This window comes from Phyllosticta capitalensis (genome assembly GCF_038381095.1).
Source record: "Phyllosticta capitalensis strain CBS 128856 chromosome Unknown BKA78scaffold_8, whole genome shotgun sequence".
NCBI classification, from domain to species: Eukaryota; Fungi; Ascomycota; class Dothideomycetes; order Botryosphaeriales; family Phyllostictaceae; genus Phyllosticta; species Phyllosticta capitalensis.
The window spans coordinates 955,044-974,461 of NW_027117446.1; the positions used below are offsets into that span (position 1 = coordinate 955,044).

The window sequence follows — 19,418 nt, forward strand, 5'->3', positions numbered from 1 at the left end:
CCGTCCTCTACTTGGATGACAAGAACACTTCCATTTCCACCTCGTTAGCAGAGGAATGGTGTCATACACAAGCACACTTTAGCTGCACATCACCAACACCAACACTGCCAACTTTGTACTTGATTCATCGATTGCGCGTCCGAGCTACGTGGCCCCCAGGTCGAACCCAACGTCGCACTCCACATCCAGTGGCGCTCGATGGTGTCTTTTATCCCTCAGCTGCAATCCCCCATTCATAGCATTCAAAGGGAACCAGAGGGAGACTGAGGGTAGCGTATACTGGCATGCTCACTTCCACCTTTCACTCTGCCACTCGTCCACTCTTCCACGCATTGCATGGCACAGCTCGTCAACCATGCGGGCCCAAGTGCATGCATACAGACAGCTGTTATATGCATATAATGTGCCACCGACGTGTCCGCGCCTACGTGCCTACCCCGTGCGCGCAGTTGCACCCGTCAGCCGACAGGTTGGACGCTGCCGTTGGATCCGAAAAACTGATAGAATGCTCTGAGCTGCTGGAGGAGCCAGAAGTCGTCCTGGAGACAAAGGGCAGATACAAAAAGTTCGCGCAAGCGTAGTGGAATCGCAACTTGGACTGCCATGCCATATGCGCTCTACTTTGCGCGCAAAAGATGCGCACGTGGTCCCCGCGTGTGCTGTATACAAGTGGTGCGCTCCATCTGCTCCACTGCACATTCCTCGTTCCTACCTGCTGAGAAGAGCTGGCCGCGCAGCGCATTAGCTGCACGTCATCTGTCGTGTAACCACCACGGCCAAATCCGACCCAATTGATGCAGTGCGTGCGGCGTCCGCGTGACGGGCTGGCTGACATCGAGATGGCACCACTTGCACACTCGAACGATAAACAGCCAGCAAGCCGATGAAGTCTTGCTCTGCGAATACGGCAAACTTTGACGCCAATATGATTTCGACACCGTGCGCGTTCGCCATACCTTGATGCCGCTGAAAATACTTTGTCCTGATAGAATTGCGCCGGCTCAACTCGCGTGAAAAAAAAAAACCCCCCAAACTTCCATTCCATGTGCATGCTGCTGTAGAGGAGATGAGATGTGCCGGAAAGACGAATTAGTCGTGGCGCCATGATTTACCGTGTGCCGACCCGAAAAAGTATCTTGGAAAAGTGCGTTGGAAGTGCCGAATGAGGCGCGTGGCTGCCTTGGCGTTGATGATTTGTTCATGTTGAGCAAAAGCTTACAGTGGAGAGAGGACGAGTTTTCTCAAAAGCGGTGCTACGAGGCGGGTGTGGCTGCGGAGGACAAGGCTCCGGCCTCGCCAAGCGTGACGGGCGACGTGCGGCTGTCCAAGTGCAGGGTCGATGGTTCGTCTTCTGGTCGCAGCGGCGGGCTAGAAAGATTCGAAGTTGTCGCGGGGGCTTGCGTAATAGGTGAGGTGGGATTGAGATGGTGCAACTGACGCTCTGGAGCACGGGTTAGTCGCGTCCAGGGTGGACAGGTGTCAGGGCGTGTATAGCGCACCGAGTTCGCGAATCCGCATCTTCAGCATCTGGTTCTCGCGGGTGAGCATCTGCGTCTCGGCCTGGTAAAAGGCACTCTCATCCCTGTTGCCGGTAGCGCCGAGTTGCCAATCTCCGCTTTCGCTGTGGTGGCTTGTTGGGCGCAGTGCAGGGCTGCCTGTCCAACTGCTGTTCCTTGAGCGCCTGTGGCTGCTGTTTCGCGAAAGGGAGCCTTGTCCAGGCAGCGGCGACCGCGGGCGCGGAGGAGCGATTTGCGAGACGTTGGACTGGGAAGCAGTAGCGGAGTGAGGGAGAGAGAGGGACTGCTCAGAGGACGGGGTGCTGTCGTCAATGGCAGAGGGTTCGGCGGAGCGCAGAGTAGCAATTTCAGCCTGTTGTCGGCGAATCATGTGCAAAAGGCGATTCTGCCATGGTTAGTAAAAAGATTTTGGAAAAAGGGTCTTGGGGGATCCCTGCTGGAACGTACGACCTGGGCTTCCTGCTCGCTTTCTAGTTCCTGATGGATTTCGCCCAAACTCGGAGCGCGTTGATGCTGTGGGCTTGCGGGCCAAGAGGGGCGATGCGAGTGCAGCGTGGGACTCATTTGAATCTCGCTAGGCTGAGGAAGGTTAGGATCCATGAGATTCAGCTGCATGCGCACGCTCGAACGACGGCGGCCGGCCGAGGTCGAGTTGGAGTTGCGCTGCGACGAGGAGCTGGAACGACGCTCTTCGTTTGCGTTGAGCATGGCGGCGACCTGGATGGAGTGCGGGGCATGGTGGGCTGGCGTAGTAGGGCTCGGGGACTGGTGGGAGGACATGGTGTTGTTGGAGTTGGAGATGGAGGGCGAGCGCGAGGGCGGGAGAGAGTTGAGGTCGGGGGGCATTTTGAGAGAGGTGGTAGATGGACTGACGGTGATGTAGTTGCGGTGCGGGAGCGGTGCAGGAGGGGTGGTGAGAGCGGGAGGAGCCAAGGCTGGCAGGAACAGCATCTCTCCACCGACGGCCGATCCTATGCAGGAACCACGACATCACGATATCTGAATCTGGACTCGATCGGAGCGGGGACAGGCGGTGCACCGTGGGAATATTGGAGACTGAGATGGACACTCAGTTGGAGTCGTCATTGTCTGCACTGTGATGTGGTTGCTAGGGTCTTTTCCAAAATGTCTTGAAACAGCCGCGCCGCCGTTCGTCTCGACCCTCGAACCCTCGGCTTGTACGTTAACGGCTAGTCGAGTCCCGTCACGCCCATCAACAACAGAAAGGGGTCGACGACAAAATGTTCAATCTCTTCCGCTTCTCTCCCGCCCTTTTCTGCACGAGCTCCCAGCAGTCCGTCTGGCGCGTGCCGCCTCCAGGCCTCTGCCCGTGCTGCTCCATTCACAGTGACAGATAGATTGTATATCCACTGCTGGTTGGCGACTCCTCCGCAGCCCCGCGCCAGCTATTCCTGGCTATTCCTGGCTGTTCCTGGCCCCAAGTCGACGTCTTCCTCCGTCAATTTTTCCTGCGCTTCGCCCTCGTCCGTCTTCCCAGCTCGCCTCCCGCCAAGGTCAAGGCTGCCCTGTCTCCCGTCCAAAAGCCATGCCTGACGCTGACGGCCTTGCGATCATCGGGTCCCGCCGCACCCTCAAGGATTTGCCGCCGATCGATACATCAGTAACAAATGTCCCCCGCCAGCCAAGCTTGCGCTGGAGCCGCACGCGTCCTGTTGTGCCACTCCAAGACGACCGACTGGCCGCCAATGCTAATCCAACCTTCACCTCGACAGTCGACAACCGAAAGTCGACCATGTCGCTCTTTCACCTCTTCAGTCGTCCAAAAGTGGAGCGCGCCAGGGGTCACCACGAGCCTGGTCTAACCGCCCTCCGCGAGCCAAAGACAACCACGGCCCTGAGCCCCGTCACTGCAACGCCCTCGTCCCTCCAAAAGCAAATGCAGTCACGATCAGTTCCCGTCCGCTCGCGAGCCGGCTCCAAGAGGCAACGCTCCCAAAACTCGGCCAACTGGGAACCTCCTCCCCTCTTCCAGGCCTACCCTCAGGCTATCAAGCATGCGTTGCTGCAGGCCACCAATGCCTCCGCCGAGGCTATTATCAAGACCCAGAGCCACAGGAGGCAGTACAGCCTGCTTCAGGAGAAGCTGGAGAGTAAACTCGACATGTCCACCATCCCCGAAGACAAGGCCGACGCCGACCTCAAAAAGATGACGCGCCGCGAAAAGCGCATGTCTACAAGCTCGACGCTTGGAGTTCCCGAACTTTCGCACAAGGTCTATGTTCTCACCACTTCGGGCCATGTTCTCCAGTACGCTGGCGGCGGTCCCTCTGATCGTCTGCCCGAAAAGGTCCTGCAACTGGGAAGGGATTCGGCCGCCTTTGCCTGTGATTTGATTCCTGGAAAGCACTGGGTTTTGCAAGTCTCCCACGCCACCAACGACGAGGGAGTCGTGACGGCCCAGCAGCCAAAGTCGTTCCTCACGCGTCTACGGGTCGGCGCCGCGGCGAAAAAGAACGCTTCGACATTACTACTCGTCTTTGACAGTCCGGATGAGATGGGTTCGTGGCTGTCGGCGCTGAGGAAAGAAATTGATATTTTGGCTGGAAGGAGATCAAGGTCAGACACCACGGCAAGCGAAGACACTGGTCCAGGCTTGCAAAAGGCTCCAAGTCACCGCTACCTCGTCTCGCGAGATAGCAACCGATTCGACGCCGAGCGCACACCACCGCAGTCTCCCGCGGAAACACCACCAAACGGCAATGCCGAATGGTCTTCCGGAGCCCCCAAGGTACACAGAAACGCCTCTACAGCAACCAACAACACCGGCAGGCTTGCCTCGATCCGCCAGTCCATGGAAGCGCCTTCTACAGCTCCGACCAGTGCCTCTTACGAGCACGCCCAATTGGCCCAGCTGCGGGAAAGCTCACGTATCTCTGTCGTGTCTAACCGAACATCTGGTACTTCGCCTGATACCTCGACGGCCCCACCCTCACCGGGAAGAGATGCTCCACCTATCCCAGAAGACGAGCCGCCGCACAGTCCTGCTACCCTCAAGTCGTTCGCCATGAGTCCTCCCAGCACCAATTCCAACCGGCGGTCCATTTCCAGGCCACTTTCATCAACAGGCGAGTCCGCGGCTGAAAATCAAACCTCGAGGCCTGCACGAAACTCGCGATTCGGCCCTTTTCTCCCGGGAACTCAACCTTCGACAGTGTCTCAAACCGAGGAACAAAATGCGCAACCCGTACAGGGTCCATCCAGACCTCTGACGAGTCGCATGTCGTTTTCTCGGCCCTTTAACACCAGTCCATACAAGCCTTTGCCCACCATTCGCAGCTCCAGCGCGCCGCCAGTCAAGTCGCCCGACGCTGAAAAGGAGCCAGTTTCGACCTCGGAGCCGCCGCCTGGAGTCCGAGTTTCGACAGTACCCGGAGCCTCTGCTCCTGTTGGCAAGACTACGAACCGTCAGGCTCCAATCAACAAACCGGGATTTCGGCGGATTCCCGTCCGTCCCAGCAACTTTGTTCCTCCTCGTCGCATATCTTCGCTTGGTCCTTCTCTCCCGGTCAAAGTAAGTCCGGAATTGTCAGCCAAGAAGAGTTCTCCTCAGCTCAACTCTCCCGGCGCCGATGTGTCTGAAGAGACGAAGCCCTCAGAAACGAGTCGGACTCCGGTGCAAACCGTTCAACGGCTTGCCGAACAAGCTCCACTGCCAGCCGTTGCAAAGAGTGGATTGCCTGAGGTCGCGATTAACTCTACCAAGGTGCCTTCGCATCCGCCCAAACAGGCATCCGTCACAACAACACCAGTTCCCGCGTCGCCCGACCTCCCGTCTTCGCCTTTTCCCTTGCAACCACCCGTACCCGCGCAACAAGCACAGCCTCCGCAGACTCTCAGGCGTCCTGTCAGTATGCAGATTCGCTCCCAGCCCGGTGCCGCCTTTCTTTCCAACCGTCCTGGTGTGTCTAGCAAAGGTCCCTATGTTCGCGCCGCATCTGTTGAACGAAGTTCGTCGAATGGACGACCACCTTCGGCCAACAACCGTCGACCTAGCACTCCCCGAGCTGGTTCAGAGCAAGGACCCGACCAACCTAGAAGAAGTGTTTTCCCTCGACGTTCAATGCCAGTCATGGGCTTGCCGCCTCCCGCACCGCCGCCGAACATGCCTCTTCCTCCGCCTCCATCTACATCCCCGAATCCTGACAGGACGGCCGTTGCTGTTTAAACCCACGACTATGACCATAACTTAGAACCGACACATCTCGCCACGTCCGGACCTTGTTGATATTTCCACAAGGCGTCTCCTGGATCCTTTTCCATTTCACTGTGAATATTACAAAAAGCGAGCCTCACTTCGGCCGCCATTTTCTTTCCGGATTCTGATAATCCAAGACAGGACAACAGCTTTTCCCATGTTTCGTCATCTCTCGTCCGCCTCGGGATTCCCCATTTTGTCTCAATCACGCAGCGTCTACTGCGGAAAAACGGCAACTCATGCCCTGTACAACAAATGTCTCAAAATCGAACCCGCATGAATCTGTAATGTTTTAGGTTGAGATATCCCCCACCTATTTCTCATTTGTTTCGCGCTGTCGATCTTCTAGTCTAACCGGGTGGTTTGCGCTTCTCACTGCTTGGATTACTTGCGTTGGCGTTATTTGTTGATTCCCACGTCTATTGCTCACTTCAAATTTGCATCTCGCGCGTCTTGTTGGCTTTTGTCCGCGCTGCACGTTTTTCACACGCGCAACACACAAGCTTCGAGCGGTTTCGGCGCGGCTTCGTCTCGTGTCCCGGACGACTGTTTTGGTTGGGGCAGGTTTCAGTTGCGGCTTTCCGAATCAGCAGCAAAGTTTGATTTTTGTTTTGGGGGGAAGCAGCCACCGTGGGAAGAACTCTTTTTGGGTTGGGTTTGCGTCTCGGTTCAGGGTTTGGAGGGGTGCTAGGGTGGGTTGTCGTCCAGTTTTGAGTTTTCCTTTCTTGGTCTTTCGCTACCATGGTGTGTGCCGCCGGCATGCTTGCCGTGGCTGCGATTGCTTGCTTGCTTGCTGACGGCCAGAACTGGGCCGGTGAGCTAAGCTACCTTGCCTAGCCCACGCTAGCAGCAGGTACCGACGCCGACACCGACTGGCCGACTGCCGGCATTGCTTGATAGTGGTGGTCGTCGTGGTGGGGTGGGGCAGAGATGGGGATTGCCAGCAGGGTTGAGGCTTGCTTCGGCTCGCCTCTCCGCCGTAGCATCCCTCCACTCATCCCACTACCCCACCCAATCCGGCGGCGGCGGCGGCGGCGGTGCTATTGTTGGTGCGATGGCGCGTTTGGCACGTTTTGTACATGAGGGACTGTTTCTACGAGTTTGGTTGGGATGGGTTGGAGTGCAGAGACTGGCTTCGCCCAGGGGTTTGGAACGGTTTGTTGGTTTGGTATTGCTGGGCTGGGCTGGGCTGGCTGGTTGGTTCGCTCTACGGCATAGAAGAATTGATACCTTTCTGATCAGATCTCAACCCACACTCATCATTGCAATTGCATACCTCGCAATCAGTCGACATGGACGAACGAATGAGGCTTTCTCTTTTGGTCATCGGCCGCCAGGCGTGCTGCACCGTATCCACTCTGTCCGTCATCTGCATCTGCATCTGCATCCCCACCACGAGGCGATCATCATGATCGACGTCGTCATCAACGTTACTGTTCAAGATTTAGTTTTTTTTTTTTTCTACCTTTTTTTTTTCTTGCACATGTCAATGTGGAGAGAAGCCCGCCGCTCGGCGCAGTTCGGTCAATGTAAGAGTGCGGTGGATGAGAGCCAAGAAGCCGCTACTTCAGGTACAAAACTGCTAGCGGCGTGCCCGCGTGCAAGGTACACGCAGCGTAAGCCTCAATCGCAAACACGCCGTTACTGGTCCCCTCCCTGTCTGTCTTCAATGCTGCATATCCCAAGTTGCTCTTGGTCATCATCACCTCCACACTACTAAGTACTGTGCCGTAATGACTGAGTGATGTCGCACTGTTGGAGTACAGTAGCTGAAGGCGCAAGCGCTCGCTGGTGGATGTGCTGAAAGTATCGTTGAGTGCCTCTAGATGACCGCATGTATGTGTGGAGTCCCTCCTTCACCTCCCGGCCCAGACCCAGTTTTTTGCAGCTCTTGCACTGCTCCACAGTGCAACAGGCAACGTAGAAGGAGCAGCTCTCAACGATCAACCGCAATCTGTTTCACCGCGCGACGGACGTGACGGCACGCGGATGCGGCTGCGGCTGCAGACGGCGACGACACACATGCAGCGGCGACGGTCTTCTGTCCTCGCTTACTGTACTGTGTGTACAGTAGCTGGGCTAAAAAGAATCTCCGTGAGGCGCCTGGACGCGGCGCAAAACAGTTGCCGAATCGAATCGATGGTGCTGCTGGCTGCTTTGGGATGGAGTGGTGGGCTGACTCGCGTGGGTTGTGGTGGATGGTGGGGTTTTCTGTTGGTGGAGTGGAGATGGTGATTGGTGGGCGGGGCAAGAATTAGGGTGGATGGATAGATAGGAAGAGGAGGCGTTGTTGCTTTTAGATGTGGTACTTTGGTGGACGTTGTCCCACGGTAGGTCGCAAAAGAAAAGTCGACTCCAAGGCGGGGTGCATGAATGCTCTTATAGTCATGTTTTCAAAAATTGGTAGTTTGGCCATTCGACCTCTTCACCAAGGCAAGAGCTGTGTATGTGTGGAGCATCCAAGCACGTCTATGCTATCTTGGAGTCGAGATGCTCCGGGCTTACTCCTACGACCATTTCTCCTTCGCAACGCCGAGCACCTTACTAACAACTACTCTCCTCCTCAACGCCTCTATCCCAACCAAACCACATGCAAAATGCTATTGCCACCACTGCTGCTGCAGCAGTAGCTGCAATGCACAGCACAATCACCCACCTACCTACTTTCTCCCTTCCCGCTCATCTCCATCCATATTCCCGCTTACCCGCGCATTCACGCGCGCCGCGTCGCGTCGGCGCGCCGTTTGCGCCTGCTTGCCTCACTTGAATGCCTAAGCCTGGGTCCATGCCTGATTGTTGCCTTAGTTAGCTCTCCCAAACTGCTTGCCTGACTGCAAGGACTGATGACAACTGCCGGCATGCTGCATGCGAGCGTGCGAGCGTGCATGTGTGCGGGCCCCTGGCGGCCGAGGCGGGCGGGCCGGCGAGCCTAATTTGCGGGCTTGGTTGGGTGCCCGGGTGGGTTGGCGAGAGCTGAAGGAGGCGCCGGTGGGTATGTGGGAAGTGGGGTGCCGGTGGGTACCTGATCGCAGGATTCCTGAAGTACCTAGGGTAAAAGGGAAGATCGTCAGAAGGTGTGGATGTGGGAGCTGCGAGCGGTAAGCTGGAGGATGGACAGTACTTGACGATGAGCAGATTGGCTGAGGCTCCCTGACAGACGTCCAGAAGCACGTTGATGCCGTCATTGTCTTCTTGGAGCTGCTTTCACGATGATCAGTAGACGCAGAAGCGATTGTGAGTCAAGAGAAGTCAGTGAATGAGGCCTTGATTTACTACCTACGGGGAAACTGGGGGCAGGCAGTGTGTGTCGCCATCTCTCGTGCTCATCTTCTCGTCGATCGGAAAGCCAGGGGGAGTTGATAAAAGCAGACTGGGGGATGAAGTCAAGGAAGGCCATTCTGCATAAAAATGCAGAATGACTTCTCGCTTCCATGATGAAAAGCAAGTTTCAAAAGGGGAAAGCCAATGTGTTGGCAGCTCGACGTCATGAAAACCGGGAATTTTGGGGACGGGTTGAAAAGCAGACGGACGGATAAAGCTGGTGGTATTTTGGGGTGGACTGTAATACTCCACCATGCTTGAATGTAGAGGACTTGCCGACAAGAGGTAGTCGTCGTTGTGAAAGCCAGAGGATAGAGTGAAGGACCATAGGCTTTTCAAAAGGACTGAAGCTCACTCTCAGTCTAGCTGCGCACTAGCAGGTGCCCTGATCCAATGTGTGACCAAGAAAATGTGTATTGGGAATGGTGCCGATGATCCATAGCCAAGAGAGTATTATTGTCCAACGCTCAGCCAGATTGAAAAAGCGTGTGGGATGTAGACGGATGATGAGGGGCGGAAAACGTCTTTCCTTTGAGCACCAAAGGCATCTCCGACGGACTGGTCAAGACGCTCTTTTCCACTCAACATATCGCTCCTCTCCTGTGTGTGCCGATCGTATCGCCAGTTCAAGTTCCTCTGGGGTTGCGTTTTCCTTCAATCGCAGCGGCCATGGGTCGATGATCGTGTTTTCCTCCTTGGGTTGGGCTCCAGCTGCCACGGCGAAGGCCATGACACCGCGCGTACGCATGAAGTGAGCAAAGAGGCCGTCCCAGTCTTGGAACATGGCACCCGCGTAGCTGTGCAGCCATTTGGTCCTTTTGTCCATGGTTTCAGGAGGCTGTGGAAAGTATCGGGCTGTGCGCTTCCGCGTGCGATCAAGACTTCCCCGAAATTCCTGCCGAAGGACCGGCTCGTTTCCCATCTCAGCGATTGAGTGAGTAAAGCCTGTCAACAACGTCGCGTGAGGATTCTCGGCGACAGGCCGGAGGAGAGGTGTGAAGAGATTCAGGCAACAAGGTCCGACGAGGTATGAATCGATGATGTTCGATATCTGCTGCCGTAAGCTAATGATCATAGAATGCCAATGTCATAGATGTCAAACCTCGATCCGGTCAAATGATTGTGTCAATTTAAAGTCCTGTGCCAGTGTCTTAGGTAGAGCTGAAGCCTCTTTGTGAAGTAGCACGAAATTGATCTTCAGGTCCTTGATCTTGGAGCAGAAATTCTCAAGAATGTCTCGGACATGAAAGAACATGCCACCGTAAACGTCGTTCTTGGCAAGCGGTGTCTTCTGCAGAAGATCCTTGAGTGTCCAGCCGTCTGTGGGATCGAACGCAGACATGATCTGAGGCCATACGCCTTGCTCGCGGAACATGGTACTATTCACACGTTTAGCAAATGAAGACGCGTTGCATCTTGCCCTCACCACCGGAAGGAAAACTTACGGATTAGGCGTGTCAAATGCCACTTTCGACGTACCGAAAGGCATGATCACACCGTCCTTGCGATACTCCAAAATCGCAGTCCGCGGTCCAGGAGGCTGGACGTACAAATTAATTGGATCGCCGCGGTGATTTCCTCTCTCCAATGTCAATGCCATTCGGCGCGTCTGTGTTGCTTCCCAGACAGTCAGCCCGTCGCGCACCTCGAGGTACGTTGGCAACAAGTCCCAGCAACTCTTTTTGAGCACCACACGGAGCGAGCGCGTGCCGCGTGTGAAAGTCTTGGCAAGTAAGCTGTCCGCTGGTTTGCCTGCAGTCTTCTCACAGACTTCGCGGATCAGAGGGAGGACAGTGGCGTGCAGGAAGCGCAGCACGGATGACGGAATGAGCGCTGAGTACCAAATGTGCAGCATGACCACCGCAGCATCCGAAACATCGTCGGCGTAAAGCGCAGTGAGGAGAAGGATAGTATTGCGCGCGACGACATTGATTTCGCGGTCATTGAGGATCGCGGTGAATGATCGAGGTGAGTCTGCTGAGACACCAGCGATGGACTTGATGACGTTGCGCAAATCGCCCGAAGCTGAAAAATGGAAATTAGCGTGGATGGATCACTTGGTTGAGGCACATACCAGCAAAGAGAAGGTTCATGTTCTTATCGTAAGATGCGCCCTCATTTTGTTCGAGGTTCAGGACGTCAATTGCAGGTATGTTTCCCCAGAGATATTTCTGCTTGCGCAGCGTGTCGAACACCTCTTGATGGTTTTCCCAGCCCTCTCTAGTCGGTCTGATCGTCCAGTCAGGCTCCCATGTTATCTTCATGGATTCGGATTTGCAGTGAATTTTGTGTTGCTTCCAGTGAGCCGCCTGACACTCTTTGCTGCAGTACTGGTCGAGCCAAGTTAGCATTTGATGCACGTAGGACACCTGATTACCACTCACCAGGACAAGCAAGCAGTTAGAGCATGCTCTTTTTCCGACCTCACGGCAGGGACCGCCATGCGCAGCACTGCTGTTCGCGCATGGACAAGTGGTAGGGAAGACCAGCTCATCCCGAAGAGATGGCTGAGCGGGTGACATTGTGAGGTTTGAGCTCGTAAAGCCCAGTCAGAATCGAAAGTGAGGGCGCACAAGCGCAAGCGGAAGTAGCCTGCTCGAGTGCTTGAGCGGAGCTTGGTGGTTGATGTGGGTTGATTGAGCAAACAGCGAAGAGTGCAAGTGGGAGAGCTAGAGGTGATTGCAGTGCGCGGATCTAGGATTCCCAATTGGGCATGGTCCACGCGCGAGGGCTTTCACTTCACTTCGAGAATTCCCTTCACACTTTGATCTGATGGTGCGATAAACCTGCCAGCTAGATTAGTCCCCTCTTGCCGTGTTTGTTCCGGCTTGTTTGGACTCATGCACCCATCTTTACCCTCCACAAGGCGGTCTACCTTGTGTGTTCGTGGCCTCTGATTATGAAAATGACGAGAATCCAAAACCGATGAGGGCTTCCTGTTTCCTACAGACAAAGAGACCGAGACTGTCGGGACCATGGCAATCTGTGAAAGTTGAGCCAGCCGCACCAAGGGTGCCTGCGGCAAGACTCATTTCTGGAGCCAGGAAAGAGGCTCTACGGAGGGATTGGCTGATACATGCAAGGCATTTAAAGCCCCGTATGCGCCCCTTGAGAGCTATCCGGGAAAAAGTTCAAGGCCCAGCTCCTCATCCTGTCGATAATTGGGACAGTCGCAAGGGCCTGGTGGACATGGTGGAGTCGAGGATATGGCTGTGAAAGTCCAGTAAAGAAATGGCTACTATGCCAATCTTCCTACCTTAGCTGCCAGTATTTGGAACATGTACAATCAAGAGACTATGAGACCAACAGGAGCGTTTGCCCCGCTTTACACTCCTTTTTAGGTACCAAGTGCGCGTCAAAGGCTATTTGGAGCGGGAGGCGAATAAGTTTCGTCCATTTAATGCAGTTACACCCATCTCTTTGCTTCGAGCAATCCGTTCGTCTTGACAGGAGTGGTCCCGAATGATGGCAACACAGTGGGCCGCAAAACGAATGTCAAGTCCAAAACGGTCCAAGTAGCAACTTGAAAGCCCGCCGTACGATGCGCGGCTTTGGCACCAGAGCGTGTATTCCAGGATTTGGGCTCATGGGGCCAACTTTTCAAACGATCAAGTCCGAGGACAAAGCTACAGGGAAGGACTGGGTCGCAAAAGAAATCGCATCTCCGGAACTGGGTGCTCGAATTCTCCCTGTAGCTATCCTTTTATAAACCCGACCATCCAAGTCTTTGGGTAGTCAGTTGTTTGATTAGTCCCGATGTATACGTATCTTGACTTCATCCACTAGCTAAACGACTGAGTCTGAAAACACGACTGCAGGGACCACTCCGCCCTGGATGGCCATTTCTTCTGCGACCCCCGTCAATGGATGGGTTGCACCACAGGATCAGATGATTGACTGCGAGGAGACCTGAGGTTGATGAGGCGAAAATATTTTTTTATCTCTGGTGTTTGTGAGAGATCAGACCATCGCTGCGTGACAGTAACGTGTATCGAAGCCCAGCAGTTAAAGTCGTCGGCCAAGCTCTGTATACCAAGGAGAACTGTTCAAACGACCCCAGACAGTATTCAAAGGGGCTAGAAGTTGGCCACTGCTACAGCTGACAGATGAGCCGCAATGGTTTGATGAAAAGAGAGGCGCAAGGGAAATGTCTGTGGTGAACAGAGCCTGCAACATCACGATACGTCATACTAATTTTTAGCGCCGGACCGTGCATTAATCTTATCGCGATAAACACGTGATGCCGTGTTGGGTACCCCGACTCGTTAGGTTTACTCTCCTACTTCAACGCCATTCATGAACAGGCCACGCTCTCTTTTCCATAGCCGACCATGCTTCGGGTCATATCAAGGCACGGAAGGTGTGCCACGACACTTCGACATCCCCTGACGACTCAATTCTCGCGAAAATCCCACCTCCAAACCAAGACGGTCACCGACGACGACATTGCGCAGCTTGCCTCTAGTCCTTTGCACCCCTTGACCCTGACCGATCTAGTCAGGTTTGGCTCCAGAACTACCTCTGGTCTTGAACTTGACTGACAATTTGCAGACATGGGCAACCACCGCTCACCAAAGAGCAGCTTTACGAATCAGCGAATTTCACCCTCTCCCTCCTCCCCGCAAGACTTGCCCACCGCATCCAGTCCATGCGGAACCTGCCCTACATCGTCGTTTCGAATCCTCACGTCTCGAAAATTCATGGAAACTACCTTCATTCCCTGTCGACACTGCTGCCATGGGCAAAGAGGCAGATCACAACGCTCGAGGAGGAACTAGAGTTTACAGAGGTCATGGCCGACCTGGTACACACGCATGCAAACACAATCGGTGTACTGGCGCGGGGATTCTTGGAAGCGCGGCGATACATTACTCCTCCAGAGGTTACCAAATTTCTGGATGAGCATCTACGCGCTCGCATCGGAACCCGTCTCATAGCAGAGCAGCACATCGCTCTGCACATGTCGTCGCAACCCCACAAGGAGCTTTGCAATGAGTCCCAGTCACAAAGGTCGTCCTTCATCGGCGTCATCGACACCTGTCTGCGTCCCGCTGACATCATTCGTCAATGCGAAGACATGGTCGCCGAGCTTTGCGAGCTCAAGTACGGCGTCCGCCCCTCGCTCATAATCAACGGGGAGCCTGATTACACCTTCGCCCACATCCCGATGCACCTCGAGTACATTATTACAGAACTCCTCAAAAACGCTTTCCGCGCAACCGTCGAGCGTGGCATGGAGCGCGAGCCAATCGAAGTCACCATTGCCCCTCTCCCCGAAGCCCCTCCTCCTAACAGCAGCGAGGGGATTACGAATCTGGAGCAGGGAAACTTGGACAGGGCAAGTAAGACTGATGCGATGCTTGACAAGGAGACGCAGTCCCCAGCAGCTCGCGCTTCGGCGGCGACTATCCGTCCCCTAGGAGAAAGTACCCCGGGCGTCACCATACGCATCCGCGACCGCGGAGGGGGCATTGCGCCGAGGAACTATGCCAGAATATGGGAGTACAGTTTCACGACATTCAACGAAGAAGATGCAGAAGAACCGGATCTTTACCACGGAGGCGCATCGTTGGGTGCCGGGGGAGGAGGTGGCTTGGACGTTCTCAGTGGCAGTGGTGGTGGATCGAGCATCGCGGGACTGGGATACGGCTTGCCTTTGGGAAGAGCTTACGCCGAGTACTTTGGAGGAGGCATAGCAGTGCAGAGTCTGTGGGGCTGGGGAACAGACGTCTACCTGAGCTTGAGAGGCGTGGGACAAGTGGATAAAAAGCAGTGAGCATTCAGGTACGTGTTGATTCTGCATTGGCATCACCAAGACCTTGCATTCCAATCGGAAGATGAACATGGGTACTTCATCCCAAGCAAGAAATTAGGAAGCCAAAGAGCTGGCCTCTTCAAAACAAGCAAATCCTCGAAACCTTCGTCAGCTCTCCCAATCGAGCGGCTCGAACGAATGGCAGTTCAATTTTGGTGTGTTGCTGAAAAATACGCCGACAGCAAGGCTAGCGTAAAGCTTCAGGGAGTTATGAAGGGCACGAATAATGATATGACACGAACTTGCATACACATCAAAAGCACGAACCATCGGCTCACTTGCCTTGCGGTCCCGGGTCATTTTCTCGGTTCTTGTTCACTCTTCATTTAGGGCTTTCACTGGTACCACTTCACGAACAAGGCATATTCACAAAGGGCATGAAACGATCGATAGACTGAAAGCAAAAATACCACCTTCCCGACTTTTTCCGTTCGTAGCCGACACATCAAATGGATTTGCAGGTCCGCACTTGACGACAGGAATTGAAACCACAGCACCGTTGGAAAGAAGTGCTTTTGAAATACGTTTGGATTTCCCCAGTCAATCGCATCAGACCAGTCCATCATGTTTCATTGATTGTTTTTGGCCGCGTGAATCCCGCCTTGGGAACGAAATACCAGTTGCCAGAGAACCTGCCAACGCAATGCCAAGGCTAACTGAAGACAGCTAGCGAGTCCAACATTGTGGGAGGAGAAATCTCAAGTTCTCGCGCCGCTGCTGACCCGGCCTGTTGGGCGAACGCCCCCGCGTCCCCGTTCTGATAACTTCTCAGGGGTCTTGTCTTGTTGGAAGGGTCCACAGCAGCATTAATAGAGGTGAGAAGATTCGATATCAGCGGAATTCGCCATCCATGTCGACGCTCACAACATCACAGGAGGTGCAGCTGATAATGCGATAAGGTTGGTCACAACCAGAACAGGTCTGCCGAGCCCGACAAGTTTCGCCCTTGCATGAATTCCCGAGGCAGCATCAGGACAGGGGGGATGAAGAAAAAAGCCACCCCAGGGTCAGGGTCCCGGGGGCTCTTTGGTGAGGAATGCATTCATCAAGCGGTCGGCTAGACCTGCATGATCCGCGGCGGATGAGCACGCATTACTCTTTTCGGCACGGATTGCAAGAACGACAAACATCCTCGGTGGTCTGCTCACAGCCTGCCATTGTTTGGTGGCCAAGCCTTTACGAGATGGAATGCTCGATAACGGATATGGCGGTATATCACAGGGACAGAAATGGGCGAATATAAACGAGTTGGGTGTTGGATCCTAGTGGTGCTTGGGAAAAGCGCCGTTGGAATTGGATGGTCAGCGGTGAATTCCAGCTTTTGCGCCTTCAACCTTGTTGCGTTTAGACCTTCTTCTCCTTCCACCTGTTGGTTCTTTCTTCGTCGGTTCTCCACGTCGCTTCAAAATGTTCACCAGTCTCGCTAAGGCTCTGTACTCTATCACACCATGGGGGAAATCAGATGAGCCAGAGACTGTGCTGCAATTGCTGCAGCGAGCCGCCAAGAAATGGCCGACTCACACAGTCTCGTTCAAGACCGGTGGTTGGGATATGGCGCCAGAAGTCTTTACTTACGAGCAACTGCTCAGGGAGGCTTTGGTGAGTAAAGCGATCGCGTTGAAACTTCTGCCATTGCTGACTGGAATTAGACGAACGCCGCAAAGCTCCGTCAAGCGGATATTATCCCCGAGCATCGCCGCGTCATTCTCTACTTTGACACGCACCGCGACAATTGCATCTGGTACTGGAGCGTCATTGCCGCTGGCGGTATCCCGGCGCTGCTTTCTCCCTTGTCCAACAATCAGACGACGATGATTGGCGAGCTCGAAAACGTCAACAAGACCTTTTCGGGTCCGACCATCATAACGACAAAACAGCTTGCTCGATTCTTCGTCGCGGTCCAGGGAATGAAGACGCACACCGCGCAAAGTATCAAATTGGAAAAACTCGAGGCACCAATCGGACACGATGACATGTTTGGCGGGGGATGGTTTGACGAGGGAGTCGGAAGAGAAGATGAAGTTACCACCATGCTCTTCACCAGTGGAAGCACTGGATATGCCAAGGCGGTCCAGTATACGCACAGGCAGCTTTGTATGAGCAGCAAGCTCAAGTGTGGTCTCAGTGGCATGGACAACACCAAGACTTTCATGTCTTGGGTCAGTGAGTCACGCCTCATACGCCTTACACGTAACACATACTAATTCCTGCTAAGGTTTTGACCATTCTGCAGCCCTCTGCGAGAATCACTTGCACGCTGTATACGCCGGTGCGAGTCAAGTAATGATTCCAGCCATCGACTTGATCCGCGAGCCCGTCCGATTTTGGATGGCACTGTCTGAGTGGAAGGTTGCTTACAGCTTTGCGCCCAACTTCTTCCTTTCGACCGCCGCAAGGGCATACAAAGAGCTGCCCGCGGAAGAAAGGTGGAAGCTCGACTTTGATTTTTCCGAGTTGAGGACCGTCATGTGCGGAGGCGAGGCCAACAAGACGACAGTGTTTGAGATGGCCGAGGAGATTGTCACCAAATTTGGAGCTCCGAAGTGCTCCATCAAGCCTGCCTATGGCCTCTCGGAGACTTGCTCCGGCATCTTTTACAACACGCAGTGTCCGACCTATGACGTCAAGAAGCGGTACGTCTTCGCGTCTGCCGGCAAGCATCTCCCCCAACATCAAATGCGCATCGTGGACGAGGAGTTGAGGCCCGTTAAACAAGGCTCTACTGGCTCCTTGCAGATGAAGGGCGCCATGATCTTCTCCAGCTACTTCAACAACCCTGAAGCCAACGCCGCTTGCTGGACTCAAGACGGCTGGTTTGACACTGGTGATCAAACAATGCTTGATGACCAGGGCAACTTGCTCATCGTTGGTCGGTCCAAGGAGATCATCATCATCAACGGCCAAAACTACTCTTCATTTGAGCTTGAGCACGCCATTGAGGGCTCCAAGATTCCTGGCGTCACACCTGGCTATATTGCTTCTTTTGCTGTCTGGACGGCCGACTCTGATACCGAGGACGTGGTCATTCTCTTCAACCCCGTCGACGACGCCACTGACGACTGTCCTGCGCTGCGAAACGCGGTCGCCAAGATTAACGAGGCTTGCATCCGATTCTGCAGGAAGAAGCCATCCGAGGTCATTCCCTTGCCCAAGGAGTTGATGCCCAAGTCGACTATTGGCAAGCTCAGTCGTGCCAAGTTGAAGAAGAGCTTCCAAGCTGGTTACTTTGACAAGTACAGGCTTGCTGAAAGGGCGCCCGAGCAACGGAAGAAGAAGGTTGAGGGCGAAGCATTGACCACTCCTCTTCAAAAGGTGATTGAGAAGGCATTCGTGCAAGAGACTGGTCTCGATCCGACGGAATTGCATCTCGACCTGCCGGTTGCGGATCTCGGAATCGAAAGTCTGGGATATCTCCGCATCAAGTCTGTCCTCGAGAAGGAGCTGGAATCTGAAGACCCAATCTCAATGGCTCTTTTCCTCGCTTGCACGACAATTAGGGATGTCGACATGATGCTCCTTCAGCTCGGCAAAGTCACGACAGAGTATGATCCCATTGTGCCTCTTGTCGCGGGTGGATCGAAAACTCCGCTCATCCTCTGCCATCCTGGTGGTGGCGAGTTCTTGACATGGCTCGGATTGCTCCAGTACCTGCCCGACCGTCGCATTCTGGCATTGCGTGTGCGCGGCTTTCACAAGGGCGAAGAGTCATTCAAGACCCTCGACGAAATGCTTGACATTTACGTTGAGGGCATCAAGAAGCATCAGCCGCAGGGTCCGTATGCTTTCCTCGGCCTGTGTTTCGGAGGCATGTTGGCATTTGAGCTGGCCAAGCGCTTCGAAGCCATGGGAGAAAAAGTCGTCTTCTGCGGCGGCATCGACAATCCTGCCGACCTGCACAAGATCCAAGTGCGTCAAAAGGTGCGCAACTTCCTCATCGACCTGTTGCACTTTTTCCAGATTTTGGATCTCGACACGGCACTGCGATGGGAAGACGAGATGGACCACATTCCCGACTCGGAGTTTACGGCCGCGATTTTCGCGCGCTTCCCCGATGGCACGCTCGAGAACTTGGACCTCACGCCTGCCAAGGTCGAGACGTGGTCGCGCATCAACCAGAACATGCAGGACATTACCCGCGTCTACAAGCCTACCGGCCAAGTTTCAAAGTTCGATATCTTCTGGGTCCCGCCTCTACCGCAGTACAAGTGCACCGATCAAGAGTGGCGCCACGACTGGCTATGCGAGTGGAAGGACGTTGTTGAGGGTGCGTCGCAGAAGGATGTCGATGCTGACGACAGCAAAGGACCTCTTCGTTACCACCGGGTCGAGGGAACTCACTTTACGATTCTAAGGCCAGAGAACATTGAAGTGTTCCAAAAGGCGTTGAATCGGGCGCTTGAGGCAAGGAATGTGTAAGGTTGTCGACAGCTCTGTGCGTGATTGGGGGGAGACTTCTTTGACTTGTCTGTTTACTTTGTGCAACATACCATTGTTCGTTCGTTATATACAACCTGAGAATGATGAATTCAATTTTACCTTTACTCTGCGC

The 19,418-nt window shown here is 54.4% G+C and overlaps 6 protein-coding genes across 6 annotated transcripts; 3 read left to right on the plus strand and 3 right to left on the minus strand.

The window, feature by feature from the left end:
• Positions 1-331: 331 nt before the first annotated feature.
• On the minus strand, positions 332-1,236 carry BKA78DRAFT_175278 (uncharacterized protein). Its single transcript, XM_066883313.1, has one exon. It carries the CDS (start codon positions 1,103-1,105, stop codon positions 425-427), a length of 681 nt encoding a protein of 226 aa, XP_066741899.1. The 5' UTR covers positions 1,106-1,236; the 3' UTR covers positions 332-424.
• A 119-nt stretch (positions 1,237-1,355) lies between these two features.
• BKA78DRAFT_228004 (uncharacterized protein) lies at positions 1,356-2,210 on the minus strand (the record flags this gene model as incomplete). The annotated part of the gene is made up of 3 exons (XM_066883721.1): positions 1,356-1,441; positions 1,500-1,902; positions 1,965-2,210. Coding segments are annotated over 3 exons (735 nt in total), but the record flags the coding sequence as incomplete, so codon positions are not given.
• An 853-nt stretch (positions 2,211-3,063) lies between these two features.
• On the plus strand, positions 3,064-5,703 carry BKA78DRAFT_297701 (uncharacterized protein; the record flags this gene model as incomplete). Its single annotated transcript, XM_066886803.1, has 1 exon — positions 3,064-5,703. One exon carries the CDS (start codon positions 3,064-3,066, stop codon positions 5,701-5,703), a length of 2,640 nt encoding a protein of 879 aa, XP_066741901.1.
• A 3,759-nt stretch (positions 5,704-9,462) lies between these two features.
• Positions 9,463-11,621, minus strand: BKA78DRAFT_373632 (uncharacterized protein). Its single transcript, XM_066892771.1, has 5 exons — positions 11,439-11,621; positions 11,129-11,384; positions 10,500-11,079; positions 10,157-10,433; positions 9,463-10,105 (listed from the first exon to the last, which is right to left on the minus strand). The coding sequence occupies exons 1-5, from the start codon at positions 11,574-11,576 to the stop codon at positions 9,617-9,619; spliced, it is 1,740 nt and encodes a 579-aa protein (XP_066741902.1). The 5' UTR covers positions 11,577-11,621; the 3' UTR covers positions 9,463-9,616.
• Positions 11,622-13,385: 1,764 nt separating this feature from the next.
• On the plus strand, positions 13,386-14,830 carry BKA78DRAFT_332646 (branched-chain alpha-ketoacid dehydrogenase kinase; the record flags this gene model as incomplete). The annotated part of the gene is made up of 2 exons (XM_066890002.1): positions 13,386-13,555; positions 13,606-14,830. The coding sequence occupies 2 exons, from the start codon at positions 13,386-13,388 to the stop codon at positions 14,828-14,830; spliced, it is 1,395 nt and encodes a 464-aa protein (XP_066741903.1).
• Positions 14,831-16,276: 1,446 nt separating this feature from the next.
• On the plus strand, positions 16,277-19,285 carry BKA78DRAFT_254314 (putative non-ribosomal peptide synthase-like protein; the record flags this gene model as incomplete). The annotated part of the gene is made up of 3 exons (XM_066884893.1): positions 16,277-16,468; positions 16,519-17,032; positions 17,085-19,285. The coding sequence occupies 3 exons, from the start codon at positions 16,277-16,279 to the stop codon at positions 19,283-19,285; spliced, it is 2,907 nt and encodes a 968-aa protein (XP_066741904.1).
• Between the last annotated feature and the right edge of the window lie 133 nt (positions 19,286-19,418).